The 22,279-nt window shown below is 31.2% G+C and overlaps 1 protein-coding gene across 1 annotated transcript; it reads left to right on the plus strand.

The window, feature by feature from the left end:
* Positions 1 to 583: 583 nt before the first annotated feature.
* Positions 584 to 17,047, plus strand: LOC148278400 (uncharacterized). Its single transcript, XM_088231445.1, has 4 exons — positions 584 to 635; positions 8,252 to 8,399; positions 14,902 to 15,017; positions 16,585 to 17,047. The coding sequence occupies exons 1-4, from the start codon at positions 584 to 586 to the stop codon at positions 16,704 to 16,706; spliced, it is 438 nt and encodes a 145-aa protein (XP_088087571.1). The 3' UTR covers positions 16,707 to 17,047.
* Positions 17,048 to 22,279: the final 5,232 nt, after the last annotated feature.

Consider the following 22,279-nt stretch of genomic DNA (forward strand, 5'->3'; position numbering starts at 1 on the left):
TAGTTTTTGATAATATTTCTACTCATTCTCATAACGGTGGTTTAATACCTTTTGATACTACTCAAACTGATGATGGTGGCTTAATACCTTTTGATACTACTCAGACTGACGATGGTTGTATAATACCTTTTTATACTTCTCAAACTGATAATGGTGGTTTCATACCTTTTGATGCTACTCAAACTGATGATGGTGGTTTAATATCTTTTGATACTACTCAGACTGATGATGGTTGTTTAATACCTTTTGATACTACTCAAACTGATAATGGTAGTTTAATACCTTTTGATTTTACTCATACTCATAAGGGTAGTTACTTGTAATGATGGATTAACACCTTTGATTTTGATCATACTTATAATGTGGTTGAGGGACTTAAAATGGTGGTTTAAGTACTCATCACGGTGGTTAAATATATTTGATGTACTTACTTTTGATGCTCGTATCAGGGTGCGGTGGGGCGCGCTGGCCCGGCAAGCTGACGGCGGGCAGCGGCAGCGGCTCGGCGGGAGGGGAGCGGGCGCGGCTGCTGGCGGCGGCCATGCTGCCGGAGCGGGAGCCTCTCGCCTGGTGACGTCACGGGATGGGGCTGCTCGTGGCCGCAGTCGTGACGCTGGCGTTCGTCGTCCTCATGGGTGAGGAGCCCCGTTTCTAAACATTACAATAAACATACAAATATATGCATGTAATTTACTAATCACACTCCTGACTCATTTAATGTTTTTAAATAATTTAATTTAATATACTACCATAATAAAAGTACATTTAAACAGTCTTAATAAGCATAAAAGTAAAATATCGCAAAGGATTATTTAACCGTCTAGGTCTTCGCGGTGTAGTGGTTAAGATGCTTGACTAACACTTGGAAGGTTCTGGGTTCAATTCCCGGTGAGAACACAAAAATAAATGTGATTTTTCTCAAGTCTGAGTATTCTGTGATGTAATTCACCTCTGTAATTGGGCTTCTTGGCCTGTTGTGGTGCAAAAAAAATATTAAAGCATGAAATAAAGCCAGTGTCATTGAAATACAATTTTTAAAATCGAGTGATGTTAGGAAAATAAACAAAAAATATTTAAATTACGATGTATGCGAGTGTGTGTGAGAGCGCATGGCGGCGTAGGTATGGGAGTGGGATTTGGTACTGGTATACATCGAAAAGATAAGATATATTGTTACCAACAAATAATAAAGAAACGTAATTATAAAAAAAACATTCTTGAAGAATTTTCAATTTAAATGTAGGTTTTCTACGAATAAACGATTTCTTTATCAAAATGATCAGGTGGGTGAAAAAACCTTGCTATTTCGTCAAATTATATGTCGGTTATTTTGTGACGTTGATTTATATTAGGAATTTTTTTTTAAAAGTATGTATTTGACTTCTTATGATTTGTTTATTTTTTGTTTATTAAAAAAAACAACAGCAATACAAAGAAATATACACAACATAATAAAAAAAACATAAAATAAAGCCAAATCAGTTTTTCACATAAATACAATTATAAAAATCCAGTTCAGTTAAATATAATTTATAGAAGTGCATGTGTGCGAGTTTTTTTTTGTGTGTGAGGATGCTGTGTAAAAAAGTGGAGTGTGGTTTTGGTAGGTATGTGAATATGTGTGTGATTGTATATGGGTGTGAGGGTAGGTTTAAGGACAGGGTAAGTGTGTATTTGATATGAGTGAATAGAAACAATTTAAAATTATAATGTAAAAATATAAATATATTTTTTTTTATAACGAAACATAATTTTTTTCAAATAATAGTTTTTTAATTTTGGTTTTAAAAGTGAGTTTACTGTAATTAAATATGTCTATGTTATTGAAAAATAAATTATAATTACGCGTCAAGCGAATCAGAGGAGAGTTCTGAGCATAGTTGGTGCGAACTGTGGGTACATGGAAAAGAGATAGATTCGTGTGACGGGTGCGGTAGCCAGGTACGTTAAGGGCCAACTCAGAAACCAGAACAGGACTATCAAGACGTCCATTAAGAATGTCATGTAAAATACCCATATCTAATAACAAACGACGATCCTCAAGACTGAGTATATTATGTTTATGACAAGAAGTTTTATAGTTAAGGTCCGTAAATCTGGATCTCCAATTGAGATGTCTCAAAAATGTTTTCTGAATATTTTCAAGCCTTATCTTGTGTATGGAATACTGGGGAGACCACACAGAGGAGGCATATTCAAGGAGACTACGAACGTAAGCGAAATAAATTAATTTGATACAACCAATATCATTAAAAACTTGGCAAGTGCGGATAACAAAACCTAAGTTTCTGTGTGCCCGGTTCACTATATTTTCAATGTGGTTTTCATACGTAAGTTTTTTATCCAGAATCACACCAAGATCACGAACACTTTCAACTCGTTGTATAGCTTGATTACTTAAAAAATATTGATGTGAAATAGGATTGGAGCTACGTGAAAAAGAAATGAGTAAACATTTTGAGACATTTACATTTATGAAATTTTTTTCATAGTAATCTGTTAATCGGTGAAGATCGTCTTGGAGATTATAGCAGTCACTAGTATCTTTAATATTCAAATATATTTTTTTATCGTCAGCATACATCAAGAAATTTGAATTATGGATGACTGCATATATATCATAAAGGTAAGCATTATAGAGCAAAGGACCCAAGTGTGAACCCTGAGGAACTCCCGATGTAATATCTATAAAATTGGATCGAAAACCTCCGAGTACGACAGCTTGGCTCCTGTTGCTTACGTAGGATGATATCCATCGATATACGTCACCTCGTATTCCAAGGTTAAGAATTTTTCTCAGAAGGATGATATGATCCACACGATCGAATGCCTTTTCAAAATCAGTGTAGACCACATCCACCTGTTCAAATTTATCCATACAACGAAGTACAAAGTTCGTAAACTCAATTAAGTTAGACGCGGTTGATTTGCCTTTGAGAAAACCGTGCTGATGTGGAGGAATTCCTTTAACAATAATGGGATAAATGCTTTTATAAACAATTTTTTCGAATACCTTACTAAACGTATTAAGAATGGAAATACCCCTGTAGTTGATAATTTTAATTTTAGAACCTTTTTTATGAATAGGTAAAATATGAGCCTCTTTCCATTTGAGAGGGAAATATCCCTGCTTGAGAGAAATATTAAATATTATATTTAAAGGGGAACATAGTGATTTCGCGCATTTTACAATAAAATATGGAGGCACTCCATCACTACCAGCACCCCCGTTAGCATCTAACATGGACAAAAGTTTACAGACCTCATTTTCCGTAGTTTGGATATTGTTAATTACTCCATTATCATTGCAGTATGGTGGGTCGAGATTTACCCAAATGTTTAATTTTGAGGGCCATTTTGAACGAGCTGTAAATAACTCACTGTTAGAAAATGGGAATCAAGTTGGGGTAGAGTGGGATTCGAACCACGGACCTTTGATCCATGAGTCCGAGACACTAGCCACGGGACCACAACCCGATTCATTTCTGTTGTATGCGTCCGTGCGAAGTTAAAAGGGAAATATCACATACTACGAATGCTGATAAAAATATTATTATGTGAAATGGATTTATTGTATTTTCAAAATCAATATGTATTTTGTGGAGAAATGTTTCCATTCGTAACTTTAAAAAAAATATATAAAAAAATATGTCCTTACAAAAACGCAGCATGTTTGATATTGTGACGTCAAGATTCGTGACGATATCCTATTTGAAATTAAACTGTCACAACCATTGCAATTGCCGTTTTCGTGAGAATTAAAAATTATAAATTAAAAAATATTTTTTATGCCACTAATAAGTAGCAACAGATTTCTTTTTACTCGACAGTAATGCATAGATCCTTATTAATTTGAAATTATTGTAAAAAAATTGAAAAGTGGTATTTCCCTATTGTGGCAGATAGTTAGTTAGTTTACTGACTAGTTAGGCCCGGTTGTTTGTAGTAAGAGTAGAGTTTTACTACAGTTTACTTTACCAACGAATTCGGTTTTACCATCGTTCTACTATCAGTGCGTTGTTTCCCCCGCGTTTTTACTTTAGTAAAATATAACCAGTGGTTTTTTTATTCCAATGCTCAAAAATGGAATATACTTTATTTATTTTTTACACATGGTTAGACTGTGGAATGTGACTTTGCAAACGTCAAACTGCGAACAAATTAAACCACGTGACAACATGGCATAGGTAAACAAAATAAAATAGTATTAGTAAACAGAATCTTAAAATAATTGTAAAATTTTACAATTTAATGTAATAAAAATTGAGTGACAATAACAATAGAATAATATCTTATTTGAAAACAAGAATGATAAGAAAAATGAAAAAAAAAAAGTCAACTAAAATACTGTCAGTCCAACAAAATTAGCAAATTTTAGCTCTGGAATATTATAAGGTAGGTATATAATAATAAAAAAAATCTTGTTATTTGTTTATCCCATTATTTAAAATATATGAAAATATTTTTTAAATAATTAAGACCTTGACCAAATTATTTGTAAAAAAAAAACACGATTTGACTGCCACAAAATTGTCCATTCGAGGTTTGATGGAATACTGCCGTATCTTTTCGCTTTCTTGAAAGAAGTAAAAAAAAATCATCATTGAAATAACCCTCTGATTTAAATTGATCATAATAAGCAAAATACATTCCGTATTCACAAATAAAAGCAATACTGAGAGACGTGAGCAAATAGCGACACCGGTAAACGTAAAAAAATTACGCCATCTTGATAATTCTACTATAGTAAAACGTTTTACTCGCCAACATTGGCTGGTTAAATTTCTAGCCAACGGTTAAAGATTTTTACTATCCACCGTTAGTTACTATAAATGAAACAACTCATTTTGTCCATTTTCAACTATGAATACATTTTTTTTACTATTTCTAACGATCAAACAACCGGGCCTTAGTTTAGTTAGTTTACTAGTTAGTTAGTTTAACTAACGTAACGGCCAGTTTGGCAGTTACCCTACGTCTCATCCGCTGTATTGGATTTAGGGATATTCGCGATATTGCTTTGCTTCTTTAGTAGGGAGGGTTCGTTTGCGGTGCTGAATTTAATCGAATGCAAGCAGTCTATTGACCAATTAAAAAATTCAAATAAACCAATCAATGCGGCTTATCCCATTCAATTGCAAACGCCAAAAAAATCTATTTGGATTTGGCGCATACGGGATATTAAAGTTACGTAGAAGATATTAGGATTGTTTTTTTTTTCATTATGTTCTCCCAAAAAGATACAAACAAGTCAATGTTGGTGTTTTTTAAAATGCATGTTTACGCTTTCCATTATGTTGTTTCCCAACTTAAAACAAGGTTGTTAGGTCTCATGAAGCTCGGGATGCGTTTCTATTTTGTTTACTGTACCTACGGGTGTAATGAACAAATAAATCGTAATATTTATGTAATAATACTGTTTACTAAATAACAGCATTTATCGATATTATTCCTGGCCGATTACCTTTCTTTCCCATCCTATCCTTGACCCGTCCTTATGGTACCTACCTAACATCAAGATAGAAGAAATTCAAAATTAGAAGATTTGAATTTGGAACAAAAGACACAACATTTTTGACATAACATCACATTGCATAAAAGTTCTTGAATAGTCGCGCGTCGTTCTAAAGTTATCATAAATAATTACATATATTATGGTGCATTTTATCATCCAGTGCCCGAAATTGAAAAACATTCACATCACATCAAAGGTAGGTGTCCATTACATGTTCCGATCCTTTATTCAAATACTCCCAACCTCTTACAAAACTGAATGAAATTCTTTTTTCCATTGCAGTCCGCCTTTTCGTTAACAGCTACAGAATTTTGAAAAAAATAAAATCCCAGTCAAACTGAATTTATAATACTACATAAAAAAAAAAATTAGACTCCCATTTCGAAAGAAGGCGCAATCACAGAATAAGGTAGTTCAGTGCTACGGGAAGTTGAATATAAAAATGTTTTCTAATGCGCGTTGAAAATTAAGGCATTAAATTGTACGGCAAAGTTTCTTGAAAATGCATGAAAAAAATAATAAAAATGATTTAAAAAAACAAACTACATAGAACGACATTACTAGTTCTTCCAAACAAAGCAATGAAAGAGTGCTGTGATAGATTTCTAGTTTACGGGAAGCCCATGTACCAATCAGAAAAAGTTATCGAAGAGAATTTGTCATGTCTCAAGAGGAGTAATTTCAAAATATCAAAAATTAAAAAAAATAAATATATTTTATTTTATTTATTTCGAATACAAACAGATGTACAGGTTAAATGAATATTTTTTTATATTTTTTATATAAAATGTATACATAGTAGGGCCTGCCATCCAATTATATGTATTCACTAAATAATACTGTAATAAAGCGACGACGGCTTGAAGTTTAAACTATATAAATAATAAATATACTATATATTAAAATAAGATAAATATGGACAAAACAAGGAGATAGTGGAAAGGAAAATAAGGAAATTGATAAGGAGTGGTAACGGATGATTGAAGGAAAGTGAGAGTGGAAAATTGCATTTGATTTAATGATTAAACGAATTATGAATGAAGAGCATGAATCAAGCCTATTAATTCTCTTCTGTACATATTGTATGGAGTGTTAAATATATCAAGACTATTAAATTTTTTGTTAAATTTTTTACATATACGAGGGATTGTAGAATGTTTCCGATGATTAGTTTTAAATTTACGAATATAGAAAATATCAGAGAGTCTAGTTGGCCTGGAGGGGACACGGTAAGTAAAGGTTATAGCGGTTATAATACGATGCACAAACATGTTTTTTTTTTCCTTTAGTTTCCTGATAGTCCAATAACAAATAAAAAAATAAAAACCAACCACTCAACTTCCATATTCAATTTTATATGGCGGTAAAAAAATATTATAAAATGGGAAAAAAAAACATTTATTGTTAAAAATACTTTTATTTATTGTATATGTACATACGTTATGTTATTATTAAAGCACAAATAAGAATATGTATATGTTTGTACGATTTTTAAAATAAATTCTTCACCTTTAGAAAAAGTTACAGAGATGACAGACTTAGGTATTCTTTTTGACGAAAAACTGAGTTTTATTAAACATATACAAAACATTACAAATAAGAGCATGAGAACCTTGGGATTTTTGCTGCGAACGATACGGGATTTTGAGTCTATAAACACAATGAAAACATTGTATATTGCCCTAGTGCGAAGTCAACTCGAGTATAACTCAGTTATATGGTCACCGCATAACAGGGTTCATGTTAAGGACATCGAAAGAGTTCAGCATAAATTTTTGCGTTTTATCAATTTTAAATTAAGTATACCGATTGAATACATAAATTACTCATACTTAAATGATTATTTAAACATCCAAACATTAGAAAACAGACGAAAATTAAATGACTTGCTTTTTTTGTTTAAAATAATAATGTCGATGTTCGATTGTTGTGAACTTATCAATTTGATTAATGTGCGAGTGCCTGGTCGAGTTACCCGATGTAATACTTTGTTCTACTGCGGTCCATCATCGACCAATTACAGCGCGAATTCGCCAGTAATGCGGATGCATGTACTCGCGAACCAATATGCTAACAACATCGATGTCTTTAGCGTGAGTCTTGTAAATTTTAAATATCAATGTATATGTTCCTTATCAAATAGAACTTAATATTCTGTTCATATTGTATTTTATAACATTATGTACCTAGCTGCTTTAAACCTTTAATTGTATTTCTTTAGCTTATTAAAAAAATAGAAATATATATATATTGCTTTAATTTTTTTAAAACCAACTTAACTTTAAAACACAGTTCTATATTTTATTACAGTATATTGTATTTTTTAAAAAAAAATTATGTTGTTAATACACTCATCTTTTTATTTTTATACCAACTATACTTCTTAACACTGTTCCTTTATTTTGTTCCTTTATTTTATTTCTTTATATTGTGTTTTTTTTTAAATCTATGCTGTTTATATACTCATCTTCTTTTTTTATACCAACTTTACTTCTTAACACCGTTCTATCTTTTGTTGCTTTATATTGTATTTTTTAAATTTAATGTTGTTTTTATACTTATATTTTGTAAAATTTTCATGTATGTAAAAGCCTTATGTGCGTGAAAAAATAATAAAATAAAAAATAAAAAAATAAAATAAATAAAATATTCAACGGTTATTTCGCAAAATGGAACTGCATTTTGCGCACATCTTCTTTTAAAATGAATGTTGTATTTCCCAATATAAATGGCTAGGGCCGTCAGTTACAGGGCTGCCGTCGTCGGCGCCGGGCGGCATGGCGGTGAACGCGGAGGCGGCCGGGCCCAGCGCCGCTCCCGCGCCGCCGGGCGCGCCCGTCCTCCCGGGCCCGCAGCCCGGCGGCGGCGTGGGGGGCGTGCGCAGGTACGTCACAATCACGCACGCCGCACGAGACAATCACGCGTCACACACACCAACCTACACTATCGTGTGTCACACACGCCAACCGATACAATCACGTTTCACACACACCAAACTATACAATCACGTGTCACACACACCAAACAACACGATCGTGTGTCACACACTCTCATTTTTTGTAATCTTCAAATGGTCATTTTTACACCGGATTTGGAAAGTAAAATTTGTTTGACTGTGCTGGATGTTAAAACAAAAAATATTTATCCTTTTTACGCCAAGAATGAATGTCCGCTAATTCAGCAACACATATGATGTATAAGAGAGAACACGAAAATACAACTCATTACAAGGAAGACAAAGACGCTGTTCTGTGGCGGGTGTTATGTAAAACAGATCCAGTATTTAGTCGGTTGATGATAGCGGTGGAGGACGCACGCGCGTAATATATTCATATTTATGAGCGGCGTATTTAAGATTTTTTATTTATTTGGCTATAACAGGGCTAAATTATCTGTTTTTTTGCTTAAATTATGGAAACAAAACTATTTTACAATATATTTCCGTTTTTTTTTTCTCAAATGTCTGAACTTTAGAATATTCCATCTTTTACTAGTGGTCACATGATGTAACATCACGAATTTTTTACCACAGTTTTTAAGAGTTGATATTTACGCCCATCCTACTTACATTTCCTGAAAACGACAAAAATATTCCAAATAAAAAATCTTTCTCATTATATAACATGTCACATTTCTTAACATACTCGTTATTACAAAAATATAACAAACATTTAAACCACAAAAAATAGAATTCTCTATAAAATAATTTTTGAAGAAAACAGAATACATATAACAAAAATATCACACTTCTTGAAATAACATGAATATCATAATTTTTACCGAATTTCCAGTCCCAAAAATGTTACACTCATTATTATTTAATTAAAACTAACAAGGACAATATTATTTAAAAACATTACACAATTTTTTTTTATGTATTTTTATAAAATAAATATTATTATATGTAATATAATGCTCAACTTTTCCAGATACATTTAAGTTTAAACCTGTAAGCTATATATGAATATAAGCATTAAACATGCGTTTTCTATTATATGTCATGTTTTGTGATTTTTGAACACTGTTTAATAAGTCAATAAATCGTATTTTTTATTATGGTTTAAAAAAATGTTACTGTTGATTCTAACATTTACTTATTGTATTAAAATGTGCATTGGCTTTCCAAAAAGAGTTATGTTACATTCATATTGTATTACGTTTTTGTTTGTTTGTCAACCCTTAACTACGCGCGCGCGCGGCTCTCCGTACCGAAATTCGCTTTAAGTTATTTCTGACTGATGAATTCTCGAAAAAAACACAAATTGAATGGTTTGATTAGAAAAACTAAATGACAAATTATATTAATATTCGACATATTAAATCAACGTAATTAAGTACGAAAGATATTATTTTTAATGTACGACCTATACAAAATAAAATAAAACATTAAGGTATAAATATTTTCCGAATTCACGAAACAAGTAGGCATTGTTGGTAATGAAATGCAGTATAAATTTACGTTAATTTTTTTTTTTAAATGTGAGTGGCCCCCAAATGAGCTCCAAAAAATGGAAACAGAAAGATCACACAATACTTAGGTAGTCAATTGTTGTTAACTTTGTAAAATAACAAAAAAGCTTTTAATATAACAATGGGAGGTGACTAGGTAATTTACCTTAATAATATTACATTAAAAAAAGGAAAGGTTTCCCATAAACCATTTTAATGCAAATAAATAATTATTTATTTATTTTACAGTTTTTAAATGTTCAAGGGTTCTTTGTTTCGGGTCCCGACTAGCCAAGAAATTCCTGTGTTTAGGAAGGACCTTCTTTTTACATGTATTTTTTTTTCATTTTATTAAATGATGCTTAAAAAATCAAATAATAATGATAATATCAAAAAATTTGAAATATGTATAAATAAGAAAACATACCGATAAAAATAAAAATTGCAGCATAAATATAAATAAGATAATATACCATTTATAATTAAAATATGAAACATAAATATAAATAAGAAATCTTCCAGCTAATAATAAAAATTGAATCATTAATATAAATTAGAAAAAAGACCATCATAATTTAGAAAATGAAACATAAATGCAAATTAGAAAACATACCGATAATACTAAAAATTGAAGCATAAATAAAAGAAAGAAAATATTCCGTTAATAATTTATTAAATTAAACATATGTGTAGATTAGAAAACATACCAAGAATAATAAAAATTGAAGTAAAAAATATAAATAAAAAAATATACTATTTATAATTGAAAGAAAAAATGTAAATGCTAAAATTAAAACAAATATAAATTACAAAACATGGAAAGTAAAAATAATCTATAAATAAAAATAATAAGGAGATATTTATCAGTTAAATCAACACATCTTTTAGTCATCAAAATAATTTACAGAATATGAAAAGATCTACTCCTTGTCCACTTGATAATGAAAGCTATACAAGTTTCCTTATCAAGGTATAGTTAAGTCATGAATATTATTCTATTCTGTGTTAGAGATTGTTGCTTACCATTTTGATGTGCCATTTATTTATTTTTTTAAATTATAATTATGTTTCTGATCCTACGCAATAATTTGTGGTGACATTCGTATGCCTGTGTTATCTGACAATTTGTCCTAACTCAGCACGTGACTTTTGGTCCCAAGGAGCTGGGATGTCTTAAAAAGTGTGTATTAAACTAAGTAAGTAAATTAATAAATTCATTGTTTATTCTGAAGTAAAATTTATAAAATGGGATAATATTCCTATTTGAAACATAAACACTCGCGCGTGGTATAAAGTGCCGCAATCGGGACCTTCCTACTTTGACACTCAATGACAGACGTCCAGTTGATAATTTTTAACCAGCGGAATTTACAATCAGTTGTGAAAAATAATATAGCACGAATAAATATGGCTCTACTGGTGATTTGGCTTTCATTTACCATGCACTTTGAAATTTAGAAAAAAATGCGGGTCTCAGTGCCGCGCCGCATGTAGGTAAGGGTTAATAAATTGTTTTATTTTTATTAGAAGATAAAGTATTTTAAATATTTTACTTCCAAGTTAACATTTTCTTTTGCAATAATTGAGTCATACATTTGGGTGTATAAAACGCATTGAATAAGAAAAAAAACAGCCTTTTTTAAAACAGCGTGTATAACTTAGATACGTGCAATTTTGGAGAAAAAAAAATGCATCGTACACTCTTAATTAAAATATTTACAACTAGGGAGAATAAACTAAGTTTTTTTTTGTTTGTAGTGGTTTTATTTTTAATTTAAAATAAAATTCTAATTATTATGTTGAAAATCAAGATGAAGATCCAATGAAAACAGTAGGTAAAATAAAAATGTATAAATTATCCATGTGAAAAGCTTTAGAAAATTAAAGAAGTAATGTAGGATAGAGGTATTAGATTTAGTACTAATTGGCAATTTGTATTTTAGTTTTATGTTTTTTAATTTTCAGTTAAATTAGAAATTTGCGCCTTATTTAGAAATTTTTAATTACATGCAAATAAATCATAAGCAAAACATCGTTTAACAAAATTGTTGGCATATTATTGTTTGGAAATCATGACCTTTTTTTAAAAATTATTTTGCTATTTTATATGAAAAAACAGATTGAGATGACCTCTTATTAATTTGAGACTCAAAATGATAGACTTAAGATTAGTTTTCGGAACGTTAATAAAAAAATCACTTATAATAATATGTATTTATAAATATAACTCATTTTTATCATACACCTTAAGAGGAAACGCGGTCTCACTTTTCTTCATACAAACGTATTCCAGTATTTTCTCCCTGGATTATGTCACAAGAGCGATAATTCTTTTACACAATGTAAATATTACCTATTGGCGTATCTCTGTCGTTTTGTTTTTTTTTTTCACAAATTGTTTATTGTGGGAACTAGAACCATCTCAAAACTCTTAAAAGCACCTAAATTTATCTGCCGTCTTCTGACTTATGCCATGTAAATATGATAACTATTTATAAAAAACACAAAAGGTGCAGACACATAAAAATGAATTCTGATACTCTTTAATAAAAAAACAACATTATCGGTTCGAACGAAACGTCGATTTTAGTCAGGGATAATCAGTCCGAGCTCCGAACTCTTTTGCGCAGTACACGCATATGCGAGAGAGTGACAGAAAAACAATATTTAAATACCCATTCATCAAAATTCCCTGCCACCGCATATCCTCTTAATTGGTTTGATTCCATTTGATGCACGCCAAAAAAAACAGTTTTATGACACTGAAATATCATATAAAATAAGCATGCAATATCAATTTAACTCATTTGAATTAGAAATAGCAGAAAACATATTAGAAAACAAAAAAAACACATTCGAATATCTTTGTTATTTAAATAAAGTTAGTTTTATTTTATTATAGTTAATTAACATACATATTATTTTAATATTTTACATAAATAAAACATGCGGTTATAATCATTCTAAAATCAATTTTTTTTTTTGGAACAATTACCATATTTTAATATCATTATTTAACATTTCTGAAATCATAATTTTACGTTAAGAGTATTTTTTTATTTAAAATTGAAAAAAAAATGTTTGTAAAATGTTAATGCTTTTTATTGTTCACTAAAAAAATATATTAAATTATTTTTGAATAGCATGTAAAAGGTGTAAGGTGTACAGAATCTTTTCGAAGTAGTTTACTAACTTAGTGAAGATGATTTACTTTAATTGATAAAACCTATTGAAAACTAATTCAACTGTTTATCTGCACATTTAAAATAGTAATTAGGGTATAATTTTAAGTTGACAAGATGTCATCATCATCATGTTGGTCCACTGATTTGTTAAAATTAAAAATGGCTGCAAGTGACATGGATCTTAAAATAGTTACATCTAAGACTCAATATATGTTAACAAGAAAATCACAAATAAACTATGTACAGCAGGCAATTGACGTTGGGTCACACCACATAGACAATGCCAACTCCTTTAAATTTTTAGGTACTGAAATGACTAATGATAACCATTATAGTACCGAGATTAGAACACGGCTGTCGGCAGCAAACACATGTTATTATGGCTTGTTTAAACATCTGGGAACCAAATTGCTCACTAGAAAAACTAAGACCATTATTTACAAAACTCTCCTCAGACCGGTCATTACATATGGTGCCGAATGCTGAGTTATGACCAAGAGAGATTTTCATCTATTAGTATTTGAACGAAAAATATTAAGAAAGATATTTAGTGATGTCAACCAAAACGGAGTGTGGAGGAGACGGTTTAATCATGAATTAGAGACACTGTATGGCGAACTCAACATTGCACATTTCATCAAAATAAGAAGATTACAAAGGTTGGGCCATGTGCACAGAATGAATGATAACTGTACCACAAAAATATTTATATCACTCCGGAAGGCAGGCGAAGCAGAGGCAGGCCAAAATTAAGATGGCTGGATAACGTGGAAAGGGACATTAAGGCGAATGGCCTGACAAACTGGAGAAAAGCCGCAGGATGCAGGGACGAATGAAATTTTGGAGGAAGCCGAAGCCCACAACGGGCTGTAGCGCTACTGTTGATGATGATGGTCTACTGCAGGACATAGGCCTTCTTCTGTGGCTTCCACTGCTCACGGTTATCCGTTCCATTGTCTAACGGCAAATGTCCGAATATCATCCGACCGTCTCACCTCGTAATTTTTGGTCTCCACTCAGAACATTTGTTCATCTATCATCAGACATTCAAGTGACGAGGCCTGTCCATTTTCACTTCAACCAGCCAATCTTTTTCACATCATCACATACTTTGATTTGAATGCGGATTCAATCGTTTTTTTTTCTATCTTTAAATATTATTCTAGGCATTACGCGTTTCATACTCGTCTGTGTAACTTGCAATTTATGAGAAAATTGTATGCTCAAAGTCATTGTCTCCGCGTTGTGTGTCAGAACGGGTCGGAGACATTGGTTAAATAATTTAGGCTGTAGGGAGTTTGAAATTGAGCTTCTTAATTTCGAATTTTGTTTATTTATTGTCACTTAAGCAAGACCTATCTTTCTTTCCACCTCAATAATTTGATTAAACTGTAAACAGAGCTAATCTCTTGCAGTAAAAAATAATTTACTATGCATTTCCTTAGAAATTTGGTTTTTGCATTTCGCTAAAAAAGTTATATAAAAAACAAGCATAAAATCAATACGTATCAAAGACTGCATAGTAAGAATTCAGTCTTATAGTTAAATATTATATAAAACATTAGATTGTTGATTGCAAAAACAAAGTCAAATCAATATAATGCACAATTGATCTCATTGTAAGGATTCTGTACACCTGTTTGGTCAAATTTACTCGCTTTTATTGCTAGATTTAGATTTTAAGGTATCGCTTTTCGAATGGCTTCGTTCCTCAGTACACACTAGAAAATTAATCCTTTGTATGAAAAATAGATTCAGTCACTATTCCAGAGGGCGAGGATATCGCGACTGGCGAACAAGAGGGGATCCTACCCTCATCAACTCCCTGTGGAGGAGCAGACAACCTCTGGGCATCAGGAAGCAACTTGGTAAGAACTACAACAGTTTATTAAATTTGTCTTTTTAAAAATACTTTTTGCACAAATATACACCGACGTATTATACCTACATAAACACTGAAAATTGAAAATGTATCCAAAATAAAACACGTTAATTGGAGTTTAATTTTTATTTATATTTTGAAATATATAAGAGGGTATATTTTTAAAAAAAGTATAATTAAAATCCAATAAATGTGTTTTATTTTAGATACTTTACCAAGTTTAAAATGAAATTCAACCAATTATCTGCATACACAATAAATTCGTTACAAAACACAACTGAAAACATTTGTATCATAAAGGACTTAAGATATTTAATGAGTTGCCAAAAGATAATTTAAGGATGCTGGGTCTATCTCATCGTTCCGTGGGATGGCGATGATTTTTATTAAAAACAAACATTCATATAGGTAGATAGAGTGTCATCGGAAAGCGTGTGGATTTTATAACAATGTTTTGTTTTTATTTATTTATTTTTTTATTTATTGTTTATTATTTTTGATCAGATCCTGCTTTACAAAATTAAAAATAATAAATTTTACTACCCGAGTTAATTCATCTACTTGCTTACCGTGTCCCCTCCAGACTAACTAGACTGTCTGATATTTTCTATATTCGTAAAATTAAAACTGATCATCGGAAACATTCTACCATCCCTCATATATGTGAAGCATTTAACAAGAATTATAATAGTCTTGATATATTTAGCACTTTATTCAATATGTACAGAAGAGAACTAATAGGCTTGATTCAGAATAACAGAGAAGAGACGTTTTGTCTCCTTTCTTGCTCTTAATTATTAAATCAAATACAATTTTCCATTCCTACTTTCCTTCAATTATCCTTCACCACTCCTTTTTAATTTCCTTCTTTTCCTTCCCACTATCTCCTTGTTTTGTCCATATTTATCTTATTTTAATATATAGTATATTTATTATTTATATAGTTTAAACTTCAAGCCGTCGTCGCTTTATTGTAGTATAATTGAGTGAATACAACAATATTTTGAGTTTGTCCAAACTTTTGTAGACGAGGACTGGATTCAACTCCCTGGGGAGCTGTTTATATTAACATATTACAACATAAGTGGCCACTTAAACCAGCCATTGACAGGTCATAAGCCCTGTAGATGCCTAGACTTCTATATTACCTTCTCTTAAATGTTCTTCGTCTCTGTTGTAATATGTTGAGTGAATACATATTATTGGATGGCAAGGCCTTCTATGTTTACTTTTTTTTTGGTTTTTATTTATATTTATTTAACCTGTACATCTGTGTGTATTCGAAATAAAAGACATTAAATAAAAATTTGTAAAGATACAACTAGGTGTTCAAATTTCATTTGTACAATTATCTAAATAAATACATTTTATTTCGCATTTGCTCCACTTGAGCCAATGATTTAATTATTTCAAACCGAAATATTTTCGAGATGGCCAAACTTAGCATATTATTTCACTTATCATGTCTAATATTTAAAAAAAATAGGACATGCGTATACGGTATTTCGCTGATGTTTTTGTTAGTGTTCACCTATTTTTTTCCCATTTTCTAGGAAACGCCGAGGTTTACATCGTCCTCGCGCTGCTCATCGGATTCGTGACGGTGGTGATCGGGTGTTGGCTATCGGACAACTGCTGGTCGCCTGAACCGGAGCACGTGGTCACGCTTGCATGATGGCGTGGCATGCAGGGTTGCACGCACATCTAAACACGTAATGGCGAACGCGAGCGGCGGGGAACTCCCAAGATGGCCGCCGACCGCGACCATCCCGCCATGTCCGCGCATGCGCACCCCTCTCCTCGCGCGGCTGACACCACATCTATCGGCCGCGACAGCAATTACAATCTCCAAACAAACTATTGAAATCTTTACTATATTTAATCGCTAACGTCACGGACGTAATATTAATAAAACGTAACTTAAAAAATAACAAACCTAAAACAAACTGTAGCAATTAATTTCCGTTAAAGAAAAATACCCCTTTCCTGTTTTAGCTACCTTATCGACCCTGCACGTTCTTTAGATTTTTCATCATTATTTATTTTATGGAGACAAAACTGCCAACACTTTATGTTTGTAATTGTACTCACGAAATAATTAAAAAAATAAATGCAAATATCGCATTTATTATTTTTATTTATTTGAGTGAAATGGGTGGGAATCGTGTTTAGCAACCCTGCAAATGCCAAGGCCTCAATTAATTAAATAAATTAACATAGCATAAAATTATGGTAAATAAAAATAGTTTTAACGAATTGATCGAATTGAAGGAAATTAAATTACTTACTAATTTTTTACAATGTAAAATATTTTTTTTGGTTAATAACAATGTTTTTTATTTATGTATAGCTTTTCCTAACGCAACATTTTGATCTAATAATTCAGTAAATAATAAATACACGTTTAATAAAAATACATAAAAATTGAAAATTAATTTTGTACTAGTAAATTTGTCAATTATATTGACATTTACGTAATAAAATCATTTGCTAGTACGGAAAATGTACGCGTGTAGAATGTTCTGATGTGTTAAAATTTTCGTCTTCGTCTACCAATATTTATTTTCTTACTTCCACTCATTTTCTTTTGAAATTCGAAGTTCCTGTAATGAATATTTATTGAAAGTTGAATAAGCCTAGCTCAGTGGTCAGCAAACTCATTAGTCAAAAGAGCCAAAGATCAGCAGTACAACAACAAAAAATACTCTTGAGATCCAAATTTATTTTCATTTAAAAACTTTTCCCGTAGAAAGCCAAGGTACCGGCAGCAGAAGATTTGGCTATTCACTCTCGATTTCAACTAAAAATGATTTGAATTGGCAATGACAAAAAGCTTTAGCTATAATTGTGCTGATCATCTTGATCAGACGATTTTTTTCTGGAAAAGTCTGTGCGCAAAGCGCTTCTTAAATGAGCAATAGTTAACAAATATCTCGTAATTAATTTTACTTTCAAAATAGAAAAAAAACCTTCTCTCGGTCCGGTCATGCTTTTACCCCACCCGTTAAAATTGAAGCAATTTTATCGGGTTTAAATCGTTGTTTCTTCATGCTTTTTATGACAGCATTTGAAATATTTTCAAATATTCAAAAGACAATCATCCTAAAATGTCTTCTTCAGATCTCGTAGACGAAATAAGTCGAACGAAAAGTTAAACTTACTCTGTGTGAGCCGCACTCGAGTGACTCAAGAGCCGATTGCGGCTCGCGGTTAGCCGACCACTGACCTGGCCGAATAAATGTTGGAGCTGGGGTAGAAATGTGTATTTTTTGATAAAATGGCTCAGAGTTTTTTTAACTACCGAGCCGAAAATATTTTATTATGTAGCTACCGAAAATATAATACTTTGATGTTGCTCTAGGTCTTGTTTTTCAGGTTTTTCAAACTGATAACAGAAGATAAACTCGTTCATCAAATCAAATCCACTTCTGATATGATGCTTATCTGCTTAGGTCAGGTCCCTGCCAAGCGTCGACATACGCAAGCGTGTGAATCGGGCAATTGGCTTGCCTCCCCGTCGCCACCGAAGTTTGGGACGGTGTCAGTATTCTGTGCACAGATCAAATGAAGCCATACATTTAATACAATATCTACTTTTAGCTTGAACTGATGAACGCTTAGGATTAACTGCAATATTCGCATGCGATGTTTGGCTTGCGTACGCTTGCCAAGTTTTTTGGCAATTTGTGGCAAGCGTCTGGAGGCACCTTTAACTTAACCTGGTTTTAAAAATAATGTTCCAACATTTATTTTGAGCACTGTCGTATATAACCTCCAGATATGAAAAAAAAATAGATGTTTTACAATTATATTTTTTTAGATATCTGGAAACGAGAATCTAGAGCCGCCTTTTATATACGCAAATACATTTTATGTATCTAATGTATTATAATTTTAATTATTATACCTACATGCTTAAAATGCGAAAACAACGATGCAAAATAAAACTTAGAGTATATAATTATACTGAACGTATAGTTTTAAAAGTTAATTTTTATCAATTTGTAATTTTTATTTTTAAAAAAAAATTAATATTATATTGTAAGAATAATAAAAAAGATTTTTGTAAAAACGTCACACGCATCTCTGTTCAAATAGCAAATAATTCATTTTAAAATACTTTATTATCATTTATTTCTTGAAATACCAAAATAAAAATATCAATTTAGACACTGAATGATACCATTATGAATGATTTTATACATTTAAGTTATGTATAGCACCCCGCTAGAAAAGATATAACAATAAACGGTATTTTTATAATTATTTTCTTGTTTTCTGTTTACATACATTTTATATTTTATGAAGTTAGTTCATAACATTTTTAAGACAAATATAATTTATTAACTACTTTATTTTATCAAATTCCTTAATATATGCAACTATTTATAATTATGAAAAACATTTCGAATTATATGACGATATTTTAAACATTTTATTTAAATTAATTAATTATATTAAATTTTACTTCAGTAGCTCAATCACAAATGACTATTGACGTGCTTAAAAACATGCGAAGCACTTGAGCGATCACAATGAACAATAATGAACATCCTTAAGTTATAGCAGTCATACGTCAACGCGTGTGTAATCGGTTTGTTTTTTTTTCCTCGTAAATAAATACAGTTCATTGGTGAAAAATCGGCGGTCACTATAAAGAATAATACAATACATTGCATTTGCAAAATACTAAGGAGTATCTAATACAAAAAAGTGAAAACTAAATAACAATTACTATGGCGACTGCTTTTCTTGACATTTGGCTTGCCAACCGCCGCCGCCGGTTAAATGCAATAAATATTGCATGATGAATAATAAATAAATGAATAAAAATTGCAGTTTTGAAATATTTTCCATATTTATAGCGATGAAATTTAAATATGTGATTGCGCAGCAGGATTATACATCGCGAAACGTAAATATTTTGACATTTAATATTAGGTGTTCACGAATGTTGCATTGTGATCACGAATACGATAAACAACCACGGTGAGATTTTTTTATCACGTCGCTTATTAGCTCGACGATAGTTATTTGTGATTGACCTACAGTTTGCGCATAACTGCGCAGGCAAAAGGTTGTGTTGGCTTATAGCAATTTTTTAGAAGTCATTTGAAATAAAGTAGAACCTTTTTAAAATCGCTTCGATTAACACTAAACAAACTAGAAAAATATGTTTTGTAGTAACTAAAAATAATAATTAAGTTAAAGCAGACTTTAGTTTATAAAAAAACATAGGTACTAGTTGTGATATTTTTTCAGCGGGGGTGCGATATATATTATGTTACATTTATGGAATATTTTTCAATTTTATTTCTATTATAAAGTTTTGAAATTAAATAGAATGAAAATAATATGCATAGAACTAAGAATAGTCTATTCTTAATTCTATGACAACATGTTTGATAAAATATTGTAAAATAAAGTAAAAATATACTAATACTAGAGATGCGCCCGAAAAGGGGTTCGAATTATTGTAATAAAGTATTAGTCTAGTTCCTATAATTATCGCAATGTAAATATTCTAGTAACAATCCAAGGAATTGCTTAGATAAATGTCAAATAATTTATTCATAGGTATTGGGTATTCGAATATATGAAGAAAAAAGATTGATTTAATGAAGCATTTTTTATTGGAAAAAAATATATTATATTGTTCATAAAAATGAAAACTTTATTTTATTTTTTGGCATTAACTCAGCTTGTTGCAAAAAAGGATTAATTGTAAGAATATAATAACATAATATGAGGTAAACGAATAATAAGTTTTTTTTTTAAATACTCAAATTAACCTAGGTAAAATTAAGCGTTCGTGACAAGAATTATTTTCATTATTAAATTTTATTAAATATTTGTATTTAACCACATATCGACTTATCTATGTCTACCGGCTTCGAGACATATCCGTCTCTTCGTCACGACACTAATTACACTTGCATGCAAATCCCACTGTACACCTCCACCATAGTAAATGCACGAAATATCAAGCCAACGTTCTTATAGGTCAGATACTATTGGAAGATAACACCAACGTGCACAAATGATTATGATAAAAACATATCTGCAAACAATAAATAAATAAATAGATTTAAAAAATGGGGGAAAAGGAATGGAGAAGTAAGAACTTACAAAGGTGACCATTTCAATGGAAAATCATATAATCGGCTATATTGATGATTATTTGTTAATTAATAAAGGGACATCATTTTTCAAAGCTTTCCAAATGTAACCTGTTTCCATATTATTTACATTTAAACCTTAATTATTGGTTTATAAGATTTTTACTCCTGTATTTTAATTAAAATCACGATTAAAATTGATTGGGTGATTTGCGAACCCGGAGAAAATATTGTTGTGGGGAGACACCTTATGTGTTCTTCAATGATAATATCAAAATTTATTTTTAATTTTTAACGTTAACTGAAGAACAAGATTTTAGATTAAAATTGGTACCTGGGTTTTTATTTAATACGCTTTTTTTTATCCTTATGACAGTCAATCTTCCTAAAACGCGATTAATTTGTATCGCGTTATGTATAACCCGCTCTATAAGAAACCCCGAATAAAATGCCAATCAGATTATTCGCACCGCGTTTTACAGAAATCACGCTGAGCGAATTTCAGAAAAGATTTAATAGTACATAAATCAGACCGATTTTTTTCGCATTATATATGTGGCAAGTAAGCGAAAGAAGTTTTATTTTCTAATTTCGCCAAATCTGTTTGGTTTATTTATTTACATAAATAAGTTTATTGTACATTAATTGAGACATAAGTCCCAACTCCATGGGACTAAAAGTCCTGTGATGAGGTGGAACGAGCAATTAGTTGACAGAGACACAGTATATCATCACAATATAGGATCAGAAACATAAAAAATAATATTAAAATAAACAAACATATGAAACATCAATATGGTAAACAGTAAACTAAATCATTTGGAAAATCATCAAGGAGTTTCCTATTCAAATCCCTTCCACTAAGGAAAATCCAGTCCTTAACTCCTTTCTTGAAAATAGTTTTTGTCCTTGAGAGCTCAATACGCTTTTCCAAAATATTGAACACTCTCGGTGCGATAAATGAGAGATTTCTCTGAGAAAAAGTTGTACGGGTTTTTGTTATGACAAAATTCGTGCTTGGGAAAACCTCGTATGGACATTTTGCTGAGACCTCTCCTTATTGTTTGACCAGAAGAGTGTAAGCGCTTTTTTTAGGTACAGTTGTCTCATATCCAGCACCTTTGATAGG

This window comes from Micrasema longulum, unplaced genomic scaffold (genome assembly GCF_059751315.1).
Source record: "Micrasema longulum isolate JH-2025_06_02 unplaced genomic scaffold, ASM5975131v1 h1tg000886l, whole genome shotgun sequence".
NCBI classification, from domain to species: domain Eukaryota; kingdom Metazoa; phylum Arthropoda; class Insecta; order Trichoptera; family Brachycentridae; genus Micrasema; species Micrasema longulum.

Coding starts and splice junctions, on each gene's coding strand:
- LOC148278400 (XM_088231445.1), top strand. CDS start 584: ATGGGGCTGCTCGTGGCCGCAGTCGTGACGCTGGCGTTCGTCGTCCTC. Junction 636..8,251: donor GGCGTTCGTCGTCCTCATGG/GTGAGGAGCCCC, acceptor ATAAATGGCTAG/GGCCGTCAGTTACAGGGCTG. Junction 15,018..16,584: donor GGGCATCAGGAAGCAACTTG/GTAAGAACTACA, acceptor CCCATTTTCTAG/GAAACGCCGAGGTTTACATC.